Below are 25,446 nucleotides of genomic sequence, written 5' to 3' on the forward strand. Positions count from 1 at the left end.
TTCCTCACTCACATTATAAGAATTCTATTTCCCTCAAAGTAGCAGATAACTTAGACTATCCAGGACACTGTCATGTATAGACTATGAGGGTAAGAGAGGCACAACAATTTTTATCTTGAGATATTACCTGATGATATATTTTGGTTAATTAAAATTGGAGTGTGAGTTATTTAATACATGCCATTTTGAATCACACAATAAATGAAAATCTAATAAATAATGCTATAATTATTATAAAAGCATTTCACGATGACCAGTGTTGTCATCATTACTATTATCACATGCTCTGGGTCTCCTGAGAAGCACACCCTCACTTGCCAAGTGGAGACCAGTGGACAGGCTGGTGGACACATGGGGTGTACAGAGACTTGTGCTGATGCACCTAATTCTACAGGCCCATCAATGCCACTAGCATCACTACATTATTTCTTCAGAATGTCTGAATCCTAGTGGCCTGGAAATCACTCCATACACTAGGAAGGACAGATGGAAAGGAACTCAGGAAAAGCAAAGCCAAGGTTAGAGGTCTAGGCTCAAAAAGTTGGTATCATATCAATCATCTGCTATAAATCCTCTGTTAAGTCAATATTCTCTAAAATAACATTAGCAATAACATAAATGTAATTTCTGGGTGCCACACACACACACACACACACACACACACACGCACATATATATATATACTGAAAATCAGAAAACTTAGAACCTCTAAACTTTGAGACCCCAGACCTGCCTATGCTAGTTAAAGGGTTAGTATTAATCTCTCCCACAGTGACCCATGACTAATCCTGAGTATTCTAGGAGACCCCTTCCCTTGGTGAAGTGGTGGGGGGATAGGGGTCTCCCAATTTTAAACTATAGACTTTTAGACTAGGGAAGAATTATGAGAAGTATAAAGTCAGGCAGCAAAGATTTCATGAACTCCAGCTACTCATCCCAATTAGAAGATTCTTATAATACACATGTGTGCTGTGCTAAGTCACTTCAGATATGTCTGACTCTGTGCGACCCTATGGACTATAGTCCACCAGGCTGCTCTGTCCATGGGATTCTCCAGGCAAGAATACTAGAGTGGATTGCCATTTCCTTCTCCAGAGGATCTTCTCAACTCAGGGATCGAACCTGTGTCTCTTATGTCTCCTGCATTGGCAGGTGGGTTCTTTACCACTAGCACCAATTGGGAAGCATAACAATTATTTTATTAATTAAATAAAATAATAATACACTTATTCCTGTCAAAATTTTCAATAAAGTCTATTCAGTACACACCACGAGTGAAACAGGGAAGAAAGAAAAGCCAATACAAGGGTGTGTTATCACACCAGTCATTGCTGTGAGCAACTGGGGCTTGGTCTTGCTGGAATGGGCCTTAGAATCGTCCATCCCCAGGCTCAGGTACCCCACTGGCCAAGGGGTGCCCACGGAGTGTTTGTTAATTTACTTGGACTTCAGGCTGCTGCAGAGCCAAAGTGACAGAAAGAGAGCAGCTTTTGCAAGCATGACTGTGTGCGTCGCTAACTGCCTGTCACAGTGGAACAACCTAGTTCATCCCAGTCCTCTCATTTGGCCTTTTTCTTCCTTATGAGTAGCTCTGTTTGACAGTGGTGGATATAATCTTGTTGCATTTATTAAGCCTGTAGCAGTATACATTTATGAACAACCTAGTAACTCTTCTTTGTAGTTAAAATATACTCAAGTTTCTGGAAATCAATTTGGATATTTTAGGTACTTTCCCAATGCATAATCCCTTTTTTTTTTTTTCCCAGCTTTTTGTCTGACGGCAGTATCCTGTAAATCTCAAAGTAAATGCTATGTCCTAAAACTATGTTAACATATGCTTGTAAAATCAACCATTGTTTTTATGCTATGGCAATGAGGGTAGTGTTAATGGTAGAGAGAACAATATCAGAACTCAACATCTAAACTCACGAATCGCAATGAAATCCAAGGCTGTTTTATGAGACAATCTCCATAGCAACTGGAGAAACAGAGTAGGAAATTCTTGAAGTGAAAAGTTGTTCCTGCTTTGCCAGATCAGCCCATGTTTTGACAATCTGTAATAAGGTAATCGAAGGGTCTTAAGACTACCACACAAGTGTTGATGTCGTGTGAATCTGTCATGGCACATGTTCTCCAAGGCATAAAAACACTTGAAACATCACCTAACAAGGCTGACAAATCGAATCAAATTCATTAATGGTCATATATTTTAAGGTAAATTAAAAAAAAAAACCAATCATGTAAGTGCTAAATCTTTATTTATGTAACTTATTTAACTAGCATTTTATCTTTCCAATCTTCTAAATAATGTCAATTCACAAAGCATTATATAAATGTCATTTCATTTGATTAATGACAGAACACAAAAAGCAAGTTTCCATATGATTTACAATATTCATAACTATGGTTTAGACTTTCAAAGCAGAATATTATGAAATCACAGGTTAGTTAAGCCCACTTTCACTGGCAAATCATTGGGGGGATTTGTCTGAGCACCTCCTGCTCTGACCCCGCCCCTCCATCTTCATTTAGTCCTTCTTAGGAAGGTTTGAGTGTGAGTGAGAAACGAGGTCACATTTCAGAGACACTGTCTCTGGCACATGAAACACTGAGCAAGGAACAAGTGGAAAACATACACGCAGCGCAATGGCCCCCAGTCATCAGTCTATAAAAAAATAACCAAAGTCTAGAAATTGAGACTAAATACCTGTGATTATGAGGTAGAAGTCAGAAAAAAGAGTAATGTTCCTGTAAATTTATCTTTGGTTCCAATTAGGTGAATTCATTGCGCTCTTGAAGGATCCAGGATAATCAAAATCACCAAGAGGAATCAGAGAAGTAGGGACTTCCAAGTAAAGATGAGAGTGTAGATCCATCCCTATGTTTACTTTTACTTCTTCCAAAAATCCCAGAAAAAAGATGTAAAAGAGATCTATTTGCAAAGCATTGATTCCCTCAAACAAACAGAAACGGAAGAGGAAGCGATGGCACTGAACTTGGAGAACAGATATAAGAGGAGCAGGAGACCCTGGACAGCAGAGAAGCGGCCTGACTTACAGCACAGGCACCTGGAAACAGGCACAACTGGTGACCTCACTCTGGGATAGAGGCTAAAGGCACAGCTCCAAACAGGGAAACTGGTGGAAAGTCTGTTTAAGCAGCAGTTAGATCCCACCCCCTCCACACAGACGGGGAACTGGCAGAAGACATAAGAGGTAAACACTATGTGTGTCTGGACTAGGGGATACAGCTGAGGGCAGTGGGGATTCATGAAAAGAGGAGAATGAAGGGAACATTTGCATACTAACTGCTGAGACTCTTCTAGCCTCTTCTGCAACTCAGTTCCTAAATCATGGACAGCTGAATACTCCAGGCTGAAGACTGGTGGATTCTTCTTTAGGAAACCGGAAAAACCCAAGAAGAAAGACCCCAAAGATACTGAAATAGGAATTCTCCAAAGAAACAACCTGGCCACAAACCTCACTTACATCCTCAGATTATCCACTCAGTCTTACAGTGTCCACTCTTGGAGTAAGCAGCCAACCAATGATCATCCGACATCTGAGGAAGGTTTTAAAACAAAACAGGAGAAAGCAACCTGGGGGTGTAAATGGTGGTAGGGAACAGACAACATGCAGAAAGAAGAAACTGTCAAAAATTATACATTGCTACTATATTCATGAGATGTGACCAGGATGTTATTTAGAAAAATGAACACTCAGAGAGTACATAAAAGCAACTGGAAACTAATATAGAAGAAATGAAAACTTACTGAAGGCTTTTGATATAAAGTAGAGGACATTTACAAGTAATTATTGTAAAAATATAAAGTGATTTAAAAAAGAGAGAGAGAGAGAAAGTAAGTATAGAGAACCAGTACAGAGTTCCAGTAACCAATAATGGGGCATCCAGAAAGAACTGAGAAAACAGAAGTCATCAATGGAATAACTCAAGAGAATTTCCAGCAATGAAGGATGAGTTTCAAGGGCTCAAAGGACCTACCGTGTGCTCAGCATAATGGATGAAAACAGACGCATGCAAAGGCACATCATAGAAATTCGAGAACGCTAGAAACAAAGTGAAGATCTTACAAGCTTCCAGAGAGAAGGGACAGATCATATACAAAGATCAGGAATCATAATGGCTTCAGAAGTCTCAACAGCAACATGGAAATAAGAATTGATACAATGTCTTCAAAATAAAGGAAAATCATTTCTAACAGATAATTCTATACCTAGGCAAACCTAAAAATTAAGTATGAAGGTAAAATAACGGCATTTTCAGACACGTTAAGTTCTCAAAAATTTATTCTCCTCCTCCCCTCCCCCCTTTTTTTTATAAAGCCAGAAGAGGATACATTCCACTAAAACAAGGGCATAAAATAAGGCGGCGGGGGGTGGGGGGGGGGTGGGGAGAGAACATGTGGGATTCAGGAACCAGGATATCCAAAACGTAGAAAAAGGAAGGGAAAACCTAGGAAAATAGTAATAGGAAATGCTATGATGTCAGTTATCCTCAACAAATTTAGAGTAACTGGTTCTAATTGGATCAGATCAAAGAGTTCTAGAAGATAGTTGTTTAAGAAGACAAAATTTATAGAACAGTCAATACATGATGTGTTTTATCTGAATGCATGGATAAATGTTATTATTGACAGAGTCTGGGGTTAAATCAGTGGTAAGTATATAAAGCCCAGGGAAGTTGGGCTTCCCTGGTGGCTTAGAGGTTAAAGCGTCTGCCTCCAAGGCAGAAGACCCAGGTTCGATCCCTGGGTCGGGAAGATCCCCTGGAGAAGGAAATGGTAACCCACTCCAGTATCCTTGACTGGAGAATCCCATCGATGGAGAAGTCTGGTAGGCTACAGTCCAGGGGGTCACAAAGAGTCAGACACAACTGAGCGACTTCACTTTCAAGGATATAAAAAACTTAAGGAAACAAACAATCAAAAAGATAACAATACATTTTAGCAAAAAGAAAAGGTTTTACAGAAAGGGTAAAATAATAAAAGTCTAAATGCTTCACTGTGAATAATGTTTACATAGTGATAATAATGTGACCACTGAATACTAACCAAAAAATGTAATAGTGTGTGTGTGTGTGTGTGTGTGTGTGTCTGTCTGCACACACACTGGGGCTGAGGGATGTCGTGAAAGGAAGCTAAATTCTCATCGTCTGCAGTGAGAAGTCAATAGACAATACCTAACCAGCCCATTCTAAAGGAGATAAGTCCTGGGTGTTCTTTGGATGGACTGATGCTAAAGCTGAAACTCCAATACTTTGGCCACCTCATTCGAAGAGCTGACTCATTGGAAAAGACCCTGATGCTGGGAGGGATTGGGGGCAGGAGGAGAAGGGGACAACAGGATGAGATGGCTGGATGGCATCACTGACTCGATAGACATGAGTTTGGGTGAACTCTGGGAGTTGGTGATGGACAGGGAGGCCTGGCGTGCTGCAATTCATGGGGTTGCAAAGAGTCGGACATGACTGAGCGACTAAACTGAACTGAACTGATGCCTAGGGAACATTTCATGCAAAGATGGGCTCGATAAAGGACAGAAATGTTATGGATCTCAAAGAAGCAGAAAATATTAAGAAGAGGTGGCAAGAATACACAGAAGAACTTTACAAAAAAGATCTTCATGACCCAGATAATCACGATAGTATAATCACTTACCTAGAGCCAGACATCCTGGAATGTGAAGTCAAGTTGGCCTTAGAAAGCATCACTACGAACAAAGCTAGTGGAGATGATGGAATTCCAGTTGAGCTGTTTCAAATCCTGAAAGATGATGCTGTGAAAGTGCTACACTCAATATGCCAGCACATTTGGAAAACTCAGCAGTGGCCATAGGACTGGAAAAGGTCAGTTTTCCTTCCAATCCCAAAGAAAGGCAATGCCAAAGAATGCTCAAACTACCGCACAATTGCACTCATCTCACATGCTAGTAAAGTAATGCTGAAAATTCTCCAAGCCAGGCTTCAGCAATACGTGAACCGTGAACTTCCAGATGTTCAAGCTGGATTTAGAAAAGGCAGAGGAACAAGAGATCAAATTGCCAACATCTGCTGGATCATGGAAAAAGCAAGAGAGTTCCAGAAAAACATCTATTTCTTCTTTATTGACTATGCCAAAGCTTTTGACTGAGTGGATCATAATAAACTGTGGAAAATTCTGAAAGAGATGTGAATATCAGACCACCTGACCTGCCTCTTTAGAAATCTGTATGCAGGTCAGGAAGCAACAGTTAGAACTGGACATGGAACAAGAGACTGGTTCCAAATAGGAAAAGGGGTACGTCAAGGCTGTATATTGTCACCCTGCTTGTTTAACTTATATGCAGAGTACATCATGAGAAACTCTGGGCTAGAGGAAGCACAAGCTGGAATCAAGATTGCCAGGAGAAATATCAATAACCTCAGATATGCAGATGACACCAACCTTATGGCAGAAAGTGAAGAGGAACTAAAGAGCCTCTTGATGAAAATGAAAGAGGAGAGTGAAAAAGTTGGCTTAAAGCTCAACATTCAGAAAACAAAGATCATGGCATCTGGTCCCATCACTTCATGGGAAATAGATGGGGAAACAGTGGAAACAGTAGCTGACTTTATTTTGGGGGGCTCCAAAATCACTGCAGATGGTGACTGCAGCCATGAAATTAAAAGACGCTTACTCCTGGAAGGAAAGTTATAACCAACCTAGACAGAATATTAAGAAGCAGAGAAATTACTTTTCCAACAAAGGTCCGTCTAATTAAGGCTATGGTTTTTCCAGTGGTCATGTATGGATGTGAGAGATGGACTATAAAGAAAGCTGAGCACCGAATAATTGATGCTTTTGAACTGTGGTGTTGGAGAAGGCTCTTGAGAGTCCCTTGGACTGCAAGGAGATCCAACCAGTCCATCCTAAAGGAGATCAGTCCTGGGTGTTCATTGGCAGGACTGATGTTGAAGCTGAAACTGCAATACTTTGGCCATCTGATGCGAAGAGCCGTCTCATTTGAAAAGACCCTGATGCTGGGAAAGATTGAGGGCAGGAGAAGGGGACGACGGAGGATGAAATGGTTGGATGGCATCACCGACTCAACGGACATGGCTTTGGGTGGACTCCGGGAGTTGGTGATGGACAGGGAGGCCAGGCGTGCTGCAGTTTGTGGGTTCACAAAGCATCGGACACGACTGAGCAACTGAACTGAACTGAACTGAGAGGTAGAAGTTCTTAAACTAAAATTATATGCAAAATTATGTGTGTGTGTAGCTATGTATGTATACACAAATGCACATCATAAAAAACTGCAAGTGACTCTAACATTATTTATAAGTTCCCTGAACACCAATTTTGGACCCTACTTTAAGAACCCCTTCCTTAAGGAATAAGCAAGCTTCCAACTGTTATCAAAACGTTTGAAATATATTATTCAGGATTTCTGCACATGAAGCATACATGAACAGACATATTAACTATATTCTACATCACTAGAATATTCTCCATTGCCCTTCTTCCCATAGAAAGTTAGTTAAATTATTATTTTAATGTAGTTTCCGTGAGAAGCAGTTACCCTAGTAGAAAACATCCTGTCTCTGTTTTGAGAACGGTGAGATCCTAGAATATGAACACTTCTTCCTCATAAGAATGCCTGAGCATGCTGTTACCAAAAAAATTTTAAAAACTTAAAAAAACTGGATGATATTAGATGAACAGCTGTGTAGGAAGGAGAATGTAGGAACAAAAACTGCATGTTGGAGCATCAAAATAGTAACCATGTACAGTATATGACTGTTTTTAATCAGATGAAGATTGAAGCTATTACATTTCAAATTGAATGTTATAAATTAGTTCAAGAATGCAGCTGAGCTCACATTTAATTAGAAATGTCCATGTTTAAATCATGAGGTACAGTAGCTGCCAATGAAGTAAAAGGGCAAAGGAAGGGAGACGTACTCTGTCCAGACCCTCCTGTTGTCAACTGTCTCCTATGCTGGCTGAGCATCTGGGGTGGACCAGTCCTGATGTAATGAAGAACTTCTTGTACTAGCTAATTTGAGATTTAATATAACTGAACATAATTGTTTTGAAGACAATTAAAACCATTATTCTGGTCTGAACAATTCTGAACTCTTCATTTTCGTGTGAAATGTATATTCCCCTATGCTGAGTTTTAACTCTTAGAGGAAAAGGAAACCAAATTTTGGGCTGAGATTTCCCCAGAGAAATAATCCACAGATTGTCAGGTCATGTTAAAAACGCAGCACAAGCAGTGAGGTACACCTTTGGAAACAGGCCTCCTTTCCTATTTCTAGGGCTTGACGTAGCTCAGCTAGAGTCCAAATCGACATCCCAAATGTTACACACCTCCCTGTTACCTAAAAATGAGGCAACACCGCAGAGGATTTCTGAGGTCATAGAGAGAAGTCTGCAATCATCCTACAGCGGACTTTCCCCCAAAGCTTATGGGCCTCTGAATCTCATAATTAACCAGCGAGACAGTCCAGGCAAAAGGTCTTTCTTTTCTCCCAATTTGCTTAATTCAAAAACACCTCAAGTGACATAGCTCAAATTTTCCAAATTAAACTTACCCCTGGGGCTGAAATCAAGCATGTGACAGTTCAGTTCTAAAGAAAATCTTAAAGAGAGTTGTACACAAGGAAAAAAGAGAAGAAAAAAAAATCAGAGGAAAAAGGGGTAGGAGTTAACATTTAAGTGGGTTTTCAACCTCATCATTACCCCTGCTCAAGAAAATAGAACACAGATGGGCGAAACACACCATCGTTCTGCCCTGAAGAGTCTAAGGAACTCATTAAAAACTAGTGTTGTTTCCTCATGGTCTATCGTGGATTTGTAAGGGGACACAGTGATTGATTGGCTGCATCCCACAGCATTGAGTGTTCCACAGCGTCGTGGGATGGAAAGTGGAAGGATGAGTCACAAAGACACCGTGTGTGCCACTGCAACCCATGAAAGCTTATTGTTGACACAATTTTTCAAGGTCGATTTTTCCCAGGGAACTGAGGAGTGATTATATTGTCACAAGCTGTTCTGATTTGTAAAAATGGTTTCCATTAAGGAATAACACACTTCCCCAAACTTTCTCTTACTTCTGGCCACAGCTCCACACTCTTCCACTCCGACACCAGAAAGAGGGTAAATGGGAATCAGGTCCACTGCTCCCAGGCAAGGATGGATCCCCTCCTGAATCTCCATATCGATAGACTGGAAGGCTTCCAGGCAGGCAGCCAGAACAGAATTGCCTTAAAAATGCAAAATTAAAATAAAATAAAATCATTAAACTCTCAATTGCATTTAAAGAAGCAGCCGTAATTATTACTGTCCTTTTGTTTTCCTTTCATAAAATGTACAGAAGATTGTTTTTCCATCCAAAATAAAGAAAAATGTAAGATCCAACATTTCCCCTCTCCCAGCCTCCGAAGTGTCATAAAGTTTCACATTTCTTCCAACTCTTTACTTCCCAAACTGGAAGAAGAAAGCAAAATTTATTAGCCTTAAAAAACTTTGTATCTTTTTTTTACAATTGGTTACTTTCAATTGTTTCAACCTTATCAAATTAATCTGATGAAATTCTTTGTCATCTTCAGAATATTTTATGAATTTATATTAAAATAGACAAACATAGCGTAGCATCACCAATTCAATGAACATGAACTTGGGCAAACTCCAGGAGATAGTGAGAGACAGGCTGGACATGACTTAGTGACTGAACAACAAAGACAAAAATACAATTTAAAAGTATACCATAAGTATTTTAGTTTTGCTCTTATAACTAGACTTTCATTAAATTTTGTGTGTGTATTAAGTCGTTTGAATCTTGTCCAACTCTTTGCAATGCCATGGACTGTAGCCTGCCAGGCTCTTCTGTCCATGGAATTATCCTGGCATGAATGTTGGAGTGGGTTGCTTCTCCAGGTTCATTAATTATTCTATCTAAATACATATACACACCTCAGAGTGTTATTACTCTTGAGTTTTCATTAGCAGTGCAGTACGACCATTTTCGGAGAAGGCAATGGCACCCCACTCCAGTACTCTTGCCTGGAAAATCCCGTGGATGGAGGAGCCTGGTGCACTGCAGTCCATGGGGTTGCTAAGAGTCAAACATGACTGAGCGACTTCACTTTCACTTTTCACTTTCATGCACTGGAGGAGGAAATGGCAACCCACTCCAGTGTTCTTGCCTGGAGAATCCCAGGGACAGGGGAGCCTGGTGGGCTGCCATCTGCGGGGTCACACAGAGTTGGACACAACTGAAGTGACTTAGCAGCAGCATGACCATAACTGGTCCTGCATTTGCTGAGAATCATCCATCAGCTCTTTGCTTTCCAAACAAACATACCTTTTGAGAAAAGACAATCTGCTTAGCTGAAACCAAGTTTATCTGAAAATAATTTAAATTCTTTACCAAGCAATGCTAAAGATAATACATATTTTTGTTTAATCAAGTATGATCCTTCAAATTCAAGCTGTCCCACTAAATCTTACAGCAGGACACATGAAACCCATTTCATTTCACCCAAGGGACCATCTCAAGATTCCAGGCTCCTGACTCAAAACACAACTGCTTAGCATGTTTAATTTCAAGTCAACTTATCAGTGAAATCAAATTCAACACTACGACTTCACAGGTTAAAATCTGAAGATATTTTTCTTAACCACAAAAAATATGTGATCATCTTCAAGGAAAGAATGTTATTAAATACTGGACCCCAAGATTGATTTTAGTGAAGAGGAAGTAGGAAATGCATATCTCAAAGATGTACCTGTTCAGAAAAACGAAGAAATGCAATTTTGAGGTAGACTTCTTATGTACGGCAAATAGTATTCAGATTAACACAGGAAATCAATGATTAAGGAGCATTTGGGTCTACTGGAAGCCCACCCTTCACCAAAAGACATATATAGAAAAAGAAACTGAAATCTTACCTAACTCATCAATAGAAGCTGCTATTGTAATGACTGATCTATTGTACTCTGGATCAGAAAATATATTGAGCACTGATACTTCAGGATGTCTCTGTCCTATAAAAAAAAAAACAACACATAAATGAAAGAATCTTTTTCCTCTGGTGAAATCTTAATACTTTATTTTTCTTGATACAACAAAATTTAGCTTAACAGAAAAATTTGGGGGAAGGAGTGACCTCTGAAGTGACACTGACTAGTCAGGAAATTCACAGGCAGTAATGTCCACTTCCTACATTGTCTTCCTTTACAATCGGATGGCTCAGCTCAGATACTAGGCTTTGGTGTCTATCAGAGACCTTCTCTTGCACTTGCTTCTGAATTTGTCAAAGTTCTCTTAACTCAGTCCAAGACGATAGCCTCTTCTATTACCAAATCGTATCACACTAAATTCTGTTCCCTTTCAATCTCATCTTCTGCGCCTTGTCAATTTTTCCTTCCAAACCCAGAGATCAAACCAGATCAAAAAATAACATCTGGAAAAACTAGGATAGGCCAATTAGTGCCCAGAGCAGAGGTTCCTGGGATACATGCACCTGCCTATTAGAAACTGTTCTGACTCCAGCATCTCCTTTTCAAAGGCCACCAACAGCCTTCAGATGTTAACAACTTCCAGCCTTCAGCCACGTGTGACTCACTGAAACGTGTAACCTGGAGGAGAAAGCTGCCATACCCTTATATGGTGGCCACCCATAACCCCGTAGTTATTTTTGAAGTTTACAAGCCTTGCTCAAGCTCCTTAAAAGTTCCTCGTGTGCCTACAAAAGCAAATTCAAAGTGAAGGACAAAAGTTTTCAGGAGGTAATTAAGCCTTTCACTATGCCATTATACCTTTGTCGCCCTGTCCCCTGGCAGCTTAACAATTAATCTTTTCAAGGAGAGGGAAAATCAGTTACATACGGAACTACAGAGCTTATAGCAGCCCTATGCTATTAATTTTAATAATGTGAAAAGATAAACTTATGTCACTCACTCATAGCCAAATGAGCATCTACAGAGACCTACCCTGGTGTAGGTCTAAAATTTATAACTCAGCTTTCTTTACATAAGACCTTTCAGACCATTTAAATGTTTTCACATTGCTTAATTGGAAAAAATATAGGTGATATAGTTTGATTCCACTCACTTAAAAGTAAATGCCTTTAAATTATCTGTAAAACAGCAGGTCATTTTCTTAACTAGTGCTACCTTCCCTGCATTTTAAAAACTATGAAAGACAGAGCAGGAACGAGATCATACAACCTCCTTTTTATGTGTTTTTTTTTTTTTCAACATACTTTAGCTTTTAGAAGAAAAGAGATAATTTTATTTTTTTCATCCAAAATCTTCTTCTGAAAAGCTTTTATTCTCAGTTTCATATGATTCAATTGATTCAAATGCTGAAAGAATGAAACACTCTCCTGCAATTTCTTAAGCATGCATATAGAAAAAAAAATTACTTCTGGCAGGAGGAGCTGTCAGTATGAATCTCAGCAGAAGTAAATTGTTTGGTATTTGTAATAGAGTATAATAGCTATAATTCCATTTGAGCTGCTGCCACTAATAAGCTGATAAAAACTGAGTTGAGACCCAGGTGTCCATCAGTGTGTGACTTCCACAAATGTCTCTGCCCAGTCACTTAATCACAGAATGTGTCTCTGCACATTCACCCAATCCCATTAGATGTACTGTCTACCAATGTGGGGCCCAAACTGGCTCTTCCCACAAAGAGAATGCAAAAGCACAGCTGCATGCTGACTCCAGAGGAGTTTTCCTATCAGCAGTTATCAGGAATTTTCACAGACATTCCTAGCCCTTCAAAGTTGCTAGATGGTAATTTGAATGTGCTCAGTGTTAGAAACAGGCCTAGGAAAAGCACCTCTCTCTCATGAAAAGCAATAACCAAATAAAAAACGACAACCAGAAATTAAAATAGACTGTTTCAAATGCTTCAGGGCTATGACCCTAATACTCACCTGTTGCCAAAAAGCTGTTGATTTAATAACAAAGCTTTTGTATTTAAGTGATGGTAAACCTGTAAATACACTGTGTTTTGTGTATGTGTGAAAGTAAAAACAAATAATATTTAGAACTATATGTCATCACATGAACATTTTAACAAAGGTTAAGAAAAAAGAGAACGAGTAGCATCTCTAATAGTAAATATTGGCCCAGGGGGTAAAGAAGACTTGAGTTTCAGTCTTCTGAATCTGAATGGCTGAATGATCTTACACACATCTCTTAAACGCCTAAGAGTCTTTATTTGGAGAAAATGGAGTAGAAATATTAATGCTGTAATGACAGCCTGGGCTTTGCTGGCAGGAGTTCTTTTGAAAAGTACTTGGTATTCGACAAGTTTATTTTGTATTTAACCTGCTGAATAAAAAGCATAATGAATTATGCTCATTCTATTAATGAGCATACACATGGCCCATGAGGGAAACATTAAACCTGTATGTAAATATATCCTCTTCAGGAGTCTGTCAATATCCTGAACAACATGCATTTCAGACACACTCCCCAATGTGAATATGCTTGTGGATGGTATGCAGGCATTTGGAAGAGTGTATGTGCACATCTGAGTAAGTGATCTATCTCAGCATCCTGGAGCCAAGCTATGATAGCCCAAAAACAAGGGAGAAAATTCAGGAAGAAAGCAGAAGTGTGTTCTACAGACACTGTCAGCAGAATAAAAAAAAATTATTCTTATTATCAAAACACTACATATTCACATCTATTGCCTGTTGTTCCTACCATTTCTTTCAAGAAGAGCAGCTTTTGCTATGTTCTCAACAACGTACTTTTTTCTGGCTTCTGAAATGTTTAATAAACAGGCAGCCAAACGGAGCCCCACTCGGCAAGAAGACATGGTGATTTCCTTCTAGGAAAGGAGAAAAACGAGTCTTCATTTTGGTTTCTACAGTTTATTCATATTTTCACACTCATTAAACATTTAAAAAGTCATAGCTGTTTGGAAACCAGGTAGCCATAACATGAATACTTTACTATTTCATTCATAGGTAACACCTAAAGGATAATATCTCACATTGACTCAGCCAAAAAACCATGTACATGAGGTCATGCACATGTGAGTATGTGAAGACAGTAACACACTAGAAAATAGCCATCAAGCACTCAGTCTGAATTCTGTCATGGGAAACTTTTTCATTAAAGTTATGTCACTCTCTTTTAAATACTGCCTTCTATAGTTTAATCCTGTTTTTGAAGAAGCATGATACTTTTGCTAAATAAGATTATTGGGGAGATACAGAAAAGAGAAACAAGAGATTACTTAATATGCTGATTCTTACAAAAACTATCCTGACAGAAAGGGTACCTCCACCAGCCATGCCATGGATGAACAAATAAAGGAGATTCACTTGGAGGTTTTAAATGACAACTATTTGACTAAGTTCCTCTTGTACTTTGATCTCCATAGTCCCTAAACCAGTTTAAAATCTTTCACAGGACTTTGTATGTTGAACTGAAAGGTGACATGGAGTACTCCGATATGTTACTCAATAATCAGCCAAAAATGTGACTGATTTCTTTGAAAATGTAATCATCATACAAGTTTTGGAGGTTGCTTTGACTTTCTTCAGTACCCCCAGAATGGTATTTTCAACTAGTTATCTTTCCAAACTTCAAATGATATTATGAACTTAAGTTTAAATATTGCAACAACAACAAAAAAATTCCCCTTTTTAAAGATCAGGTCATCGTATTTCCACCTCTTTTAAATAGAGCTAAAAGTGAACGTGGCCCTCATGAACTAGTTCAGTAAAGTTTCCTGTGGAACATTTTGTGACAGGTAAAGTCCTCCCTGTGAGGGATACTGCAGAGAATGGTGTACAACTCTGAGACACACATTAAGCTCCTAAGTTAAAGCTAACATGCTGCGGTGTAATTAAGTGTTCTCCGTGTATAAATCCAATGGCTTCTGTTCACTAGGGCTGTTCGTTGGCCTGATCATTTTAACCGAAGAGGAGATAACAGGGCTTCACTGTTAGTTCCAAATTTTCACATTGTGACCATCATCTCACAATTGAAATTTCAGAAAAAACAGGGTCATTAGGATTCTGTAGACATTAATAACACTTGCAATAGAGCAGCTCAGACCTCTTTCGTTTTTATGTAAACAAAAAATTGCTTTACACAAGGGGTGTGGGCGTCTTCTGGCTTTCATTTGTTTTCAGTGTGTTTATGTAGCTTAATTGTCTCATCAGGCACTTTCCCAACATAATTATGCTTTTTAACAAATGGTGTTTATGGCAACCCCTAACAGTGCAAAAGAAAGGATTAGTTTCATCCTCTCATTCCACAGTTTGATTCCCTGTGGACAGCTAAATCACACAAAGATGGTGTTAGAAAAATCTACCTTCACTGCAAAAGCTGAAATTAGTGGCAATATCAGGCTTTTGGCAAGCACTCAGGCTTATTAGTAGAAAGGGCAAGTCATTCTCTTCTTCCTCCTCCTCCTCTAAGAATTTGACCCCGAGCAAGACCCCAAACACTTGTGGTTTGAGAGGATGATCGTAATTCGCCCACCCCTTCCATCACCTTTGGTATTACTTCCGGCTAGAGACCCAAAACCTGCCTCCCTCGGAGGAACTGAGTGGACCTGTACAGGGCAGAGCAGTCCCCAACGCTCTGCCACATCACCTGCGTCCGGCGCACGCACCACCGTTAGCACTTTTAGGGCCGCAGAGGCTCGTCCAGGAGGCACAGCGCAGTGTGGGGCAGGCGCCGCCACTGGCACTCCCTGTGAGGTTCCGCGCGGGTTCTAGCGTGGAGTGGCCCAGAGCCACGTGAGACGAGGGGGTGGGCCGAGGGGTAAAACCGAGGGACTCGCTGTGGGCCCCCGGGGGAAAACAGCAAGGGGATCACCGTCCGCGGGAGGCGGGGCCGGGAGCCAGGGGCGGCCGGCGGCGGCGCCACCCGGGGCCCGCCTCGAGCTTGCAGCCACCTCGGCCGCTCGGCGGTTTGCGCGGAAGCCACCTGCGCGCGCGGAGGGCGGCGGGGTAGGACGGCGCCGAGCCTCAGTCGCCGCGCGTGACCAGTGCGCCGCTTCCGCCGCCGGCCCCGCCTCCCCGGCGCGCTCCAGCCCCGCCGCCCGCTGGCTGGGCTCTGAGCTTCCTTCCTGACTCTACGCGACCCGACCCGACCGCGTGCTGCGTCCGGGAGAGCTTAACCCTTCTTCTAGAAGTGCCTTCCCACCCCGCCTGCTTTAACTTGGAACTCTCCACGGTTCTCTTGTAAATGAATGACTTTTTAAAAGGGAATTAGAATCTAATGATGAGGTCATTACTTATTGATCGTACACCAGCAGGGGGCTCTTTTCTCTATTTACGCAGAAACACATATTCCCGCCCCACCCCCACCCCCTCCCGCCCCGGCCCGGCACGCACACACCCCTTTGATAAATTCCCTCCTGAGAAACACTGTACGCGAGCGACTGTCAATATGATCTGGACCAAGACAAAAGCATATATCCATTTAGTCAAAATTACAACGAGTAGGAACCAGGCATTAAGCATTACCCTTTTTTCTAGGCCAGTGAACCTTGAGAATACATTTCTCTTCCAAAAAATAAAAATAAAAAAATCAGGACCTGCTTTTTTTTCTTTTTAATGTAACAAGGATTAAATGTCACCATTTTGATCCAATTTTGTTCCTGAAGTGAAATAATCACTAAATAACTACTTGGGCGGAATACATTAATTTTTAAATCTATTTTTTATTTTCTAATTATACTTTTTAAACACAGATTTGAGGAAATTAACATTTATGTGGACATTTGGTTTCTAGCCTAATGTGGCATAAAAATAAGTAACATAATGAGTGTTAAAAAAAATCAGGTTCATGATGCTTCTCACATCATCATCATTGTACTTAGATGTCACAACAGTATTATGTGCGATTGTGTCAGATCCAGCCTTCTCCATCTCAGAGTGTTGGCAGGTAGGAGGGTTGTTGGCAAGAGGAGGGGTGTTAACCTCAGGATCCTGGATCCTTTCCAAGGCTGGTAATTACATTCTGCCAGCCAAAATTCATCCCATAATTTTAATTGGATAAATCCTTTCTGGCCTAAGCTACTGCTATGCCTGTCAAACTGTTGCCACATTTCACCCCAGAGGTGTCTGTATTTTAGTTGCAAGAATCAGTCCCTTTGAGGTTGGTTTATCAGTTTAAATCCTCAAAGTGCTTTGGGACCCTAAGGAATTAAATAGATATTTGAGGGTTTTTTTCCTATTGAATCTGCATAAAAAATGTATAAAATAGATTTATATGCATGTTAATATCTGTTATCTAATGTCAGCAGATAATTTTGAGAGCTCTGTAACCAGATCAACATCCCTACCTTTCTCTTCTTTCCAGAAATTCTTATTGCCCATAGCTTTAACTTCCAGTTTCAAAAAAGTACCTAAGTATCCAAAGTTTCTTTCCATGGTGGACAATAGAAGTGAAGCCCTTATTTTTCACCTTTCCAACAATCCCATGAGATAACTTGCTAAAACAAAAGACAGAGTAGTAACATTACACCTAGTCTTCTCATATCCCTCCAGAGAAGACAGGGGCTTCGTGATTATAGCTGGACTAAATCTTCCTCGCCATATCTCCTAATCCTCTTTGTGAGAATCACTCTTGCTTCCAGGACTCCTGGGGCATCAAGTAAGATAAGGCCTCTCAAAGCATCAACAGAGGAGTTACTTAGTAAACTTTATCCTTTTCTCCACTCTAGTCATGTCAAACACAATGGAGAGAAAGCAGGGCCCAGGGTTCTTTTAGAAGGGGGGCAGCCTCTGCCCCTGCCTGAGGACTGAGAGCACATCTTTTTGAAAAAGACAAGGAGACGGATAACGGCAAGGCTAATGAGAAGTTTAGCATTGAGATTGAAAGTCTTTTGCTGTCTTCAGGAATGGAAAAGTACCCTTGGTGTTATTCACATATAATTCTGCCCTGTTTTAAAAAAGTGTATGTCACATTTACAATTACATATTATTAAACATCTCATTTTTGTTTAACTTAGCATGCTTCGGAGGGACATTTTCATACTTTTTGGGTGAATGTGTTACTTTGATTCCTCATTTCTCCTGCTGTAAATCCACATTCTGGGCATTAGTTGTTTTGCTCATCGTGGATTCTGTCCAGAAACAAGTAAGTACTGGAAAGAGAGAACAGCTCAAAGTCCCAGGGTCACTTCCATCAAAGACAGCTGCTTCCGAACACTCCCATAGCTTCCCTGTGAGACAAAAGGACACTTTTCTATATTCTTCATTTTCATTTTTGCAAGCAGAGCGAAAACAGTTCTTGTTCTTGGCCCATCAGAGTTGAGGCGGGTCAAAGGGGGAGGCTGCGTTCAGGCAGGGCTCCTCAGATCCACTTGAATCCAGAGCCCAGTGCTGCTTGAGTGGGGCTGGGACTAGGGTGAGTGAGGGAGCCATTCAGCTCAGGCACAAAATACAAGTGGTGCCAAAAACTTCAGTAATGCAATACTTTAAGAAGCCAATACAAAACAATAAATCAGTGCTGAGCAAAATATCAAAATTTTAAGTAACATCAGGAGTCTGTTTTGTACTTGTCGGCTCAGTCACACTCACCTCACCCTGTGGTTGTATTCCCCTTCGTGTCAGCCCATTTCTGATTGTAGGGTTGAGAACAAACTACGCCACTCTGCCTTACCTACATCCTCTCTTCGGCCCCTGAAATGGGCAACAAAACCAAAACTATCAAGGGTAGAAATTTCCAGGCCAGCAGATACATATAATTTATAGTTTGTTCAAGAGTTTCATTATTCTTGCCTGGAGAATTCCATGGACAGAGAAGCCTGACGGGCTATAGTCCAAGGGGTCGCAGGGGGTCAGACACGACTGAGCAACTCACATAACACACACACAAAAGTTTCATGTATAGGAGACTTGGCCAATTTGAAGACAAATCCTTATTAGGACAAGCAAAAGAACCAACACTACTAACAATCCATTTCACTACCTACTTACCTGATGCATTTCAGAATATGATAATCAGAAAGCTTCTTACTGTGCTGTGGAATTTTGAAATAATGTTTTAAAGAACATTTTAATTAATACAATGAATCATTTTCTCTTTTCATATTCTAGCATCTATCTGTGTTCAGGGAAATAGGAGTAGAAATTTTCTCTTGGAAAGATAGACAGTCCAGTGGTTACAACTCTGAGCTTCCACAGCAGGGAGCACAGTTCGATTCTTGGAGTTGGTATCCCCAAACAGTGTAGAAAAAAAAAAGAGGAGAAAAGAAGTCTAATTCCTTGTGCAATTTTTCTAAGATTACACTTTCACCATATTTTTGCACTATGTCAGATTTCATACTGCCTTCTTCCCTCCTCTGGGAACTTGAGAAGAATTTTGTTTCTTCTTTCATATAAATGTGGTTTGACAAATGAAGAATTAAAAAAGAGCGACTTTAGTTGTCACTCTGGGACAAGTTAAGTGCAGAAGCGGATTTACTTGTTTGGATTAAATTATTTGAATTATGTGATATTATGAAAAATGTGTTCTATTAGTCATTTTCTAAATAGCAAATAGGCTTCAGTGCTGCCTTATTTAGCATGGGGAAACTGTGCTATTCATTTATTTTAAACAAAGAAAAGGAGCTTGATATCCGGAAAGAAGTTACAATAAGCAAGAGAAATAATTCCATTGGCCTTACATTTTTACCTTTAATTATGGGAAATGGATCTCTGGCCATTTTTGTCTTAATGAAGGGGGGGAAGAAAAACAGAAATTGCCAGAATTAGCAAGTTTTCATCTTTATTAATATTTAGGAAACATCTTTCCCTTTACACAACATGGACTGGATTCTTCCTCTTTAGTTGACTGATCTCTTTATCATGAAAGACCGGTAGAGTACAATGTAAGCATAGGTATTAGCTTAAGCTGGAATCCCTTGTTATGCATTCTATTCCTTCATAGCTGGAATATCTCCTGTAACTAGCCAAAAAAAAGTAAGTCTATGATCTATTCATCCTTTAATTAATTCCTTTCCTTTCCTGCTTCCACATGGTCATTTCTTTATCCATTCCTTCATTATGCAGCCTAGGTGTCAAATGGAAAGAAGTGTCTCCCAAAGCTGTTGTTTTGTTTAAAAAAACAAAAAACAAAAAACAACCTATTGTTTATACTGCATAGGAAGAGCAATCCCTAAACTGACTTTGAGTTTTTGCTGAAAATTTGTCTATATTAATTCATAAAATGTATCTTATTTTATCCACAAAAATGCTGAGAATGTTTAGAAACATTTCCTCAAAAAACATGAATTTTTGGTGCATTATGAGGTTTACTCGGTATCTACTTAAGAAATCCAACTAGTAGGTGATCACTGCCAACTTTATTAAGAAAAATGACACGTCTTGTGACAGACAGTCCAGTAGTGTTCAGTCATGCTCTGTGCACTTGTAGGCACTTTTGTGTTATTGTTGTTTAATGTCCTAGGTACATGCAAGTGAATGCCAGCTCTTATTGACAACAACAGGATAACCTCTCGCATGCACAGGAATCTGAGACCCTGAGCAGAAGCATCCTGTGACGTCTGCAGGCCCTAATTCCCACTTGTGTTCAGAGCCATCCCTTGCTCTGAAAAGGACAGAACCAGTTCTCCTGTTCTTAGGCAGATCTGCAAGGTCTGTCTCTGCAGGGAATTCATACTGAAGGTTCAAGGGATTTTGAACCTTCTGGATTTGTACTGCTGATTTGTTTGTCTTTTACTGTCTGGTTCAGTGTTTGAAAGGATTTAACTTTTTAAAATCATGCCTTTTCATTACATTTAAATAGAAAATGTCTAATTTCAGAGGAAGAAGTGGAAAAGTTAAAATTTTTTGGTAGTTATTTTTAATATTTTCTTTATCCTACTTATGCCTCTCAATTATTATTGAAATCTTACTTGAAGTTCTGTGTTTTTAAAAAAGATTTGAAAATAAAAACTCATAGAATCTAAGGTCAGAAGGGACCTTAGAAATTCTTGTAATGTTTGTTTAAACAATGTTGGACCTGGAACAAATAGGCAGTAGGGTTGGAAGCACAGTTTGTGATAAGGTAGGGTTAGGCTATGCAGTGAGGGTGTCCCTGCAGTCCTGCATTTTAACCCCCTAACTGCTGCTTCCATGGGCCCTCTGAACTCTAAGGTGGCTTTGAAAACAACTGACTAGTTCAACTACTTTTCTGGGATTTGAAACCCTTTTTGTAACATCATACAAAGTTCTCATCTTTTTAATATTAACCTTCTACATTGAATCGAACCCATGATACTGCCTCAAAACACAAGCACTGTAGAAAGTCCACACTACTTTTTAAAATTATTGGATTGGTTTTAATAGTATTTTTCTATGGAGGAAAATAAATACAAATGGATATTCAAATCTGAAATGATCCATCAAGGGTTTTAATTAATACTTGTGGAAATGTGGTACAGAAACCAGAAGGATAAAGATACGGGGGAAGAAGAAAAAAAAGACTCAAAAAGATACAATCAAATAGAGTAGACAGTTAAGAGTCAGACAACAGGCAAGGATGAAAGTGGTTTAGATACTGTATCACTAATGGGTTCAGGAGACTGTGATACCACCCAGCCCTTCTTGGTGCCTCTGTCACTTTTGACATCAGTATTTTCATTTCCCTATTTGGGGCAAAAGAATGGCAGTGTTCCTTATAGGAGATTTCTGTATTTTATTTATATATGGAGCCCATTTTTCTTTTCTGAAAACCCCCTTTCAATTTTTTTTCTTTCATGTTATGCCATTTGATCGATAGGCTTATATTCTGAATGACAACAGAACTGGTCTGTAGCAGCAGTTTCAGCTACTCATATTTTAAAGGTGAATTTAAATTACAAATGTTAAAATAATAAGTGAAAAATATATAATGAAAATACATTTTGTAAATCAAGATCATGGATATTTATTCTAATTTACTACTAATTTACTACTAATTTACTCAAGTGAAATTCAAATAATTCTTAATCTTTGAGTTTTCTTCACTTATTAATGTAAGACATAGAAAAGAGCCCAGTGTTTTTTATGCCAACATGAATGGACCTAGAGATTATCATACTAATTGAAGTAAGTCAGACAGAGAAAGGCGAATATCATATGATATCATTCTATGTGGAATCTAAAAAAATTGATACAAATAAACTTATTTACAGAACAGAAACAGACTCACAGACATAGAAAACAAACTTATGGTTACCAAAGGGGAAAGGTGGGAAGAAGAGAGAAATTAGAAATTTGAGAGGAACATATACATACTACTATATATAAAATAGATAAACAACAGGGGTCTACAGTATAGCATGGGGAACTATACTCAATATTTTGTAATTACCTATATGGGAAAGAAATCTGAAAAAGAATGTAAATATTCTTTTATATATATCATATATAAAACTGAATCACTTTGCTATACACCTGAAACTAATACAACATTGCAAATCAACTATATACTTCAATGAAAAGCATTTTTAAAAGACCCCAATGTTTCATTTCCCTAAAACATTTTTGAAGTAACTAGTCAAAGTATAAAGCATATGTTAACTATTCCAATCTAATTAGATTGTTTAAAACATTGATAAAAGTACAAATAGAGAAGACTGTGTGCAGAAAAGATGTTTGAAAAATTTATCCTGGGTCAACCGACAGTAGTTACTGATATAGGAATAAACGAATCAGAAGACTGCATATTCTGCAAGATAACTTGATCTTCTCAAATATGTCCAGCCTTAAACACCAAATACATTAATAGGAATATATTATACTTTGTTCATTATAATGAAGTTAAAATATCTATAATAATACAAATTTTATAGATGAAAAGTAGTATTTTCTTTACAGATACTGACTTTGATGGTTGTAATATAAATCAAAGAATATATGGCATTTAATATATCTAATGGATTGACTTTATAAAACAGTGTTAAAGCCAAAAATAAACCTGAAATATATCTCATCAAACACTTTAAGGATGTGAAACCCAGACCTTAAAAAGTTAAGTTATTGCCATATGTCTAGTGTGTGTGTGTGTGTGTGTGTGTGTGTGTTAGTTGCTCAGTCATGTCTGACTCTTTGCGACCTCATGGACTGTAGTCCACGGTAGGTTCTTCTGTCCATGGAATTCTCCAGGCTAGAATATTGGAGTGGGTAGCCATTCTCTTCACTAGGAGAACTTCCTAATTCAGGGATTTAACCGAGGTCTCCTGCATTGCAGGCAGATTCTTTACTGTCTGAGGCACCAAAGAAGCCCATGTCTAGTATCAGTCTTCTATTTTAAAAATTCGGTGTTTGGAAGATAGAATACAAGACCCTTCTCAGTGGGGTCCCATCTATATACTTTTAACGGATTTTCTCCTTTCCTTTTCCTAATCCTCCTCTAATCTCATAGCACAACAGTATACTATTCACCAAAACACACTTTGAACTACTGTATGTCTTTAGCTTTGCTTGTGCTTTGTTCAAAATTTTATTCTATGACCACCCTCTCCCCACTTAGTAAACAATCTCCAACCTCTAGGATGCCTTGCTGAATTCTGCCATCTTCTCCAAAATTCATCATACTCTTCTGTGTTCTCAGAACATCTTACCACTGAAATATTTATCATATATTATTGTTATATTATTTCATAAGTGTCTCTCTTCTTCTGTTAGACTCAACAGGAATAAGGTAATTTTTGTCTTTTTAACCCCTAGAGTTTAGTGCAGTCTTGAATTGTAGACACTTTGTAAGAATTTGTTGAAGAGTGAATTAATGGACTGATTTATCCATTTATGCATAAACATATATATGAACTATTTGATGAATGAACTGACAAACCAACAAAGGAGTGAACAAATAGGTCATTTTTTTAATCTTAGCACAGGGCTTCCCTGGTGGCTCAGAGGTTAAAGCGTCTGCCTCCAATACAAGAGACCTGGGTTCGATCCCTGGGTCCGGAAGATCCCCTGGAGAAGGAAATGGCAACCCACTCCAATACTCTTGCCTGGAGAATCCCATGGATGGAGGAGCCTGGTAGGCTACAGTTCATGGGATCGCAAAGAGTAGGACACGACTGAGTGACTTCACCTTCACTATCAATATTTAGGGGAGGATAATTCTTTGTTGTGGAGGTTGTTCTGTGCATTGTAGAGTGTCTAGCAGCATCCTTGACCTCTCTCCACTAGATGCCAGCAGCAGCAAACCCCTCAGGTTGTGACAATCAAAAATGCCTCTAGTCTTTGCCAAAGGTTAAAGTGCCCTTGGTTAGGAACAGCGGGAGTAGATGGAATGATGACTGGAGGTGGCAATTCAAGTCAAAGGCAGAGATTAAACCTCTGGTCTCTGTTTCATTCCAGTACTTCTCCTATTAAGACTTCTCCCTGCTGTGATCCAAGTTCAATTCTTAGTCCTCTCCAAAATATTATTAAAACCTGAGATCAATAACAGGGTTAACAGAAGTATAATCTATGGGATAAATTATTAAAAAGCAATAAGTATGGCTTTCTTATATCAATGGATCTGGTTTTGCTTTTTATAAAAACAGTATATTATCTCTAGTGGATGTTATTAAATGGTACTTATTTGGCCTTGCCTACAAATTGCTCCTAGAAGGCATATGGTTTTTAAAATTTTTCTAAATGCCGCTTCATAGCACCATCTTGTGGATTTTAGAGGAATTCATTGATTTCAGTTTGAAATGTCTAATTATAAATATTTCTGTAGGTAAGGAGAAAAATAAAATAGAGAAACTATTTTTAAAATTTTGGACATTCTTTGCTTATTGAAATGCTCTACTGAACTCTGGATTAGGGACTTAGTTGAAATTTGACTTCAACTTTTGATATTTGGCCAAAATTTCTATTTGGCTTCAATTACATCCTGCCCTTTGGCTGTTAGAAAGTCAAATAGCCATATACCTACGTCATCATCGTCATATCTGCATCTGTACAGTCAGCAAAGGAGCTCATAAGGCCAACAAGGTAGGACATTCTAACACACTGGTTAATATTTGAATATTAACTTTGAATGTACAGCTACAACTGGAATTTAAAGTTCCTTGTATGCTGGAAGTACTGGAAGAGCAAAGTGTTACAAAATTTGGGAAGATTGTGGAAGCAGATGATCTTGTTAAAAAAAAAAACTTTTAAGTTGTTAAATGGAGAAATGGGGACTAGATTGATGATAATATGAATATTTATTCCTGTATCATGATATCAAATTTATAAAATTTTATTACTGAGATTTTTTTTATTGTAAAAGGGTAATTGCAAGTATACTTCACATTTCTTCTTCTATCCAAGAAGTTTATTCTATGATGATATCCAGCTTCAGCCTCTGAAAATTGTTGATATAATACTAAGTCATTGGGCATTTGACCTAAATATGTATTTATATGCCTCTATTCTAAATCTAAAAGGAGAGCAAAATTGAAAGATGACACAATAGACTTAAAGTTTCTTCCTCTTTTTCAAACATGTGAATTTTTCTCC

General features: G+C 39.0%; 1 protein-coding gene and 1 non-coding gene across 20 annotated transcripts in view; one reads left to right on the forward strand and one right to left on the reverse strand.

Moving 5' to 3' along the window:
* The window catches only part of FTCDNL1 (formiminotransferase cyclodeaminase N-terminal like), a 95,881-nt gene that overhangs the window by 26,731 nt on the left and 43,704 nt on the right, over positions 1-25,446 (reverse strand). For 5 of the 19 annotated variants that reach the window (XM_060410165.1, XM_042244039.2, XM_060410181.1 and 2 more), the window contains exons 3-6: positions 18,011-18,197; positions 13,709-13,835; positions 10,937-11,032; positions 9,097-9,249 (exon numbers count right to left, since the gene is read on the reverse strand). In XM_060410165.1, coding sequence (XP_060266148.1) covers positions 9,097-9,249; positions 10,937-11,032; positions 13,709-13,835; positions 18,011-18,043 — 409 coding nt within the window. In that variant the 5' untranslated portion in view covers positions 18,044-18,197. Of the gene's footprint in view, positions 1-9,096; positions 9,250-10,936; positions 11,033-13,708; positions 13,836-15,616; positions 15,986-18,010; positions 18,198-25,446 lie in introns of those variants that run through there. The other 14 variants (XM_060410172.1, XM_060410167.1, XM_060410170.1 and 11 more) reach the window with 9 other exon arrangements.
* Positions 4,709-4,780, forward strand: TRNAW-CCA (transfer RNA tryptophan (anticodon CCA)). The gene has a single exon. It is a non-coding gene; the product is annotated as a tRNA-Trp (tRNA).

This window comes from Ovis aries, chromosome 2 (genome assembly GCF_016772045.2).
Source record: "Ovis aries strain OAR_USU_Benz2616 breed Rambouillet chromosome 2, ARS-UI_Ramb_v3.0, whole genome shotgun sequence".
In the NCBI taxonomy this organism is placed as follows: domain Eukaryota; kingdom Metazoa; phylum Chordata; class Mammalia; order Artiodactyla; family Bovidae; genus Ovis; species Ovis aries.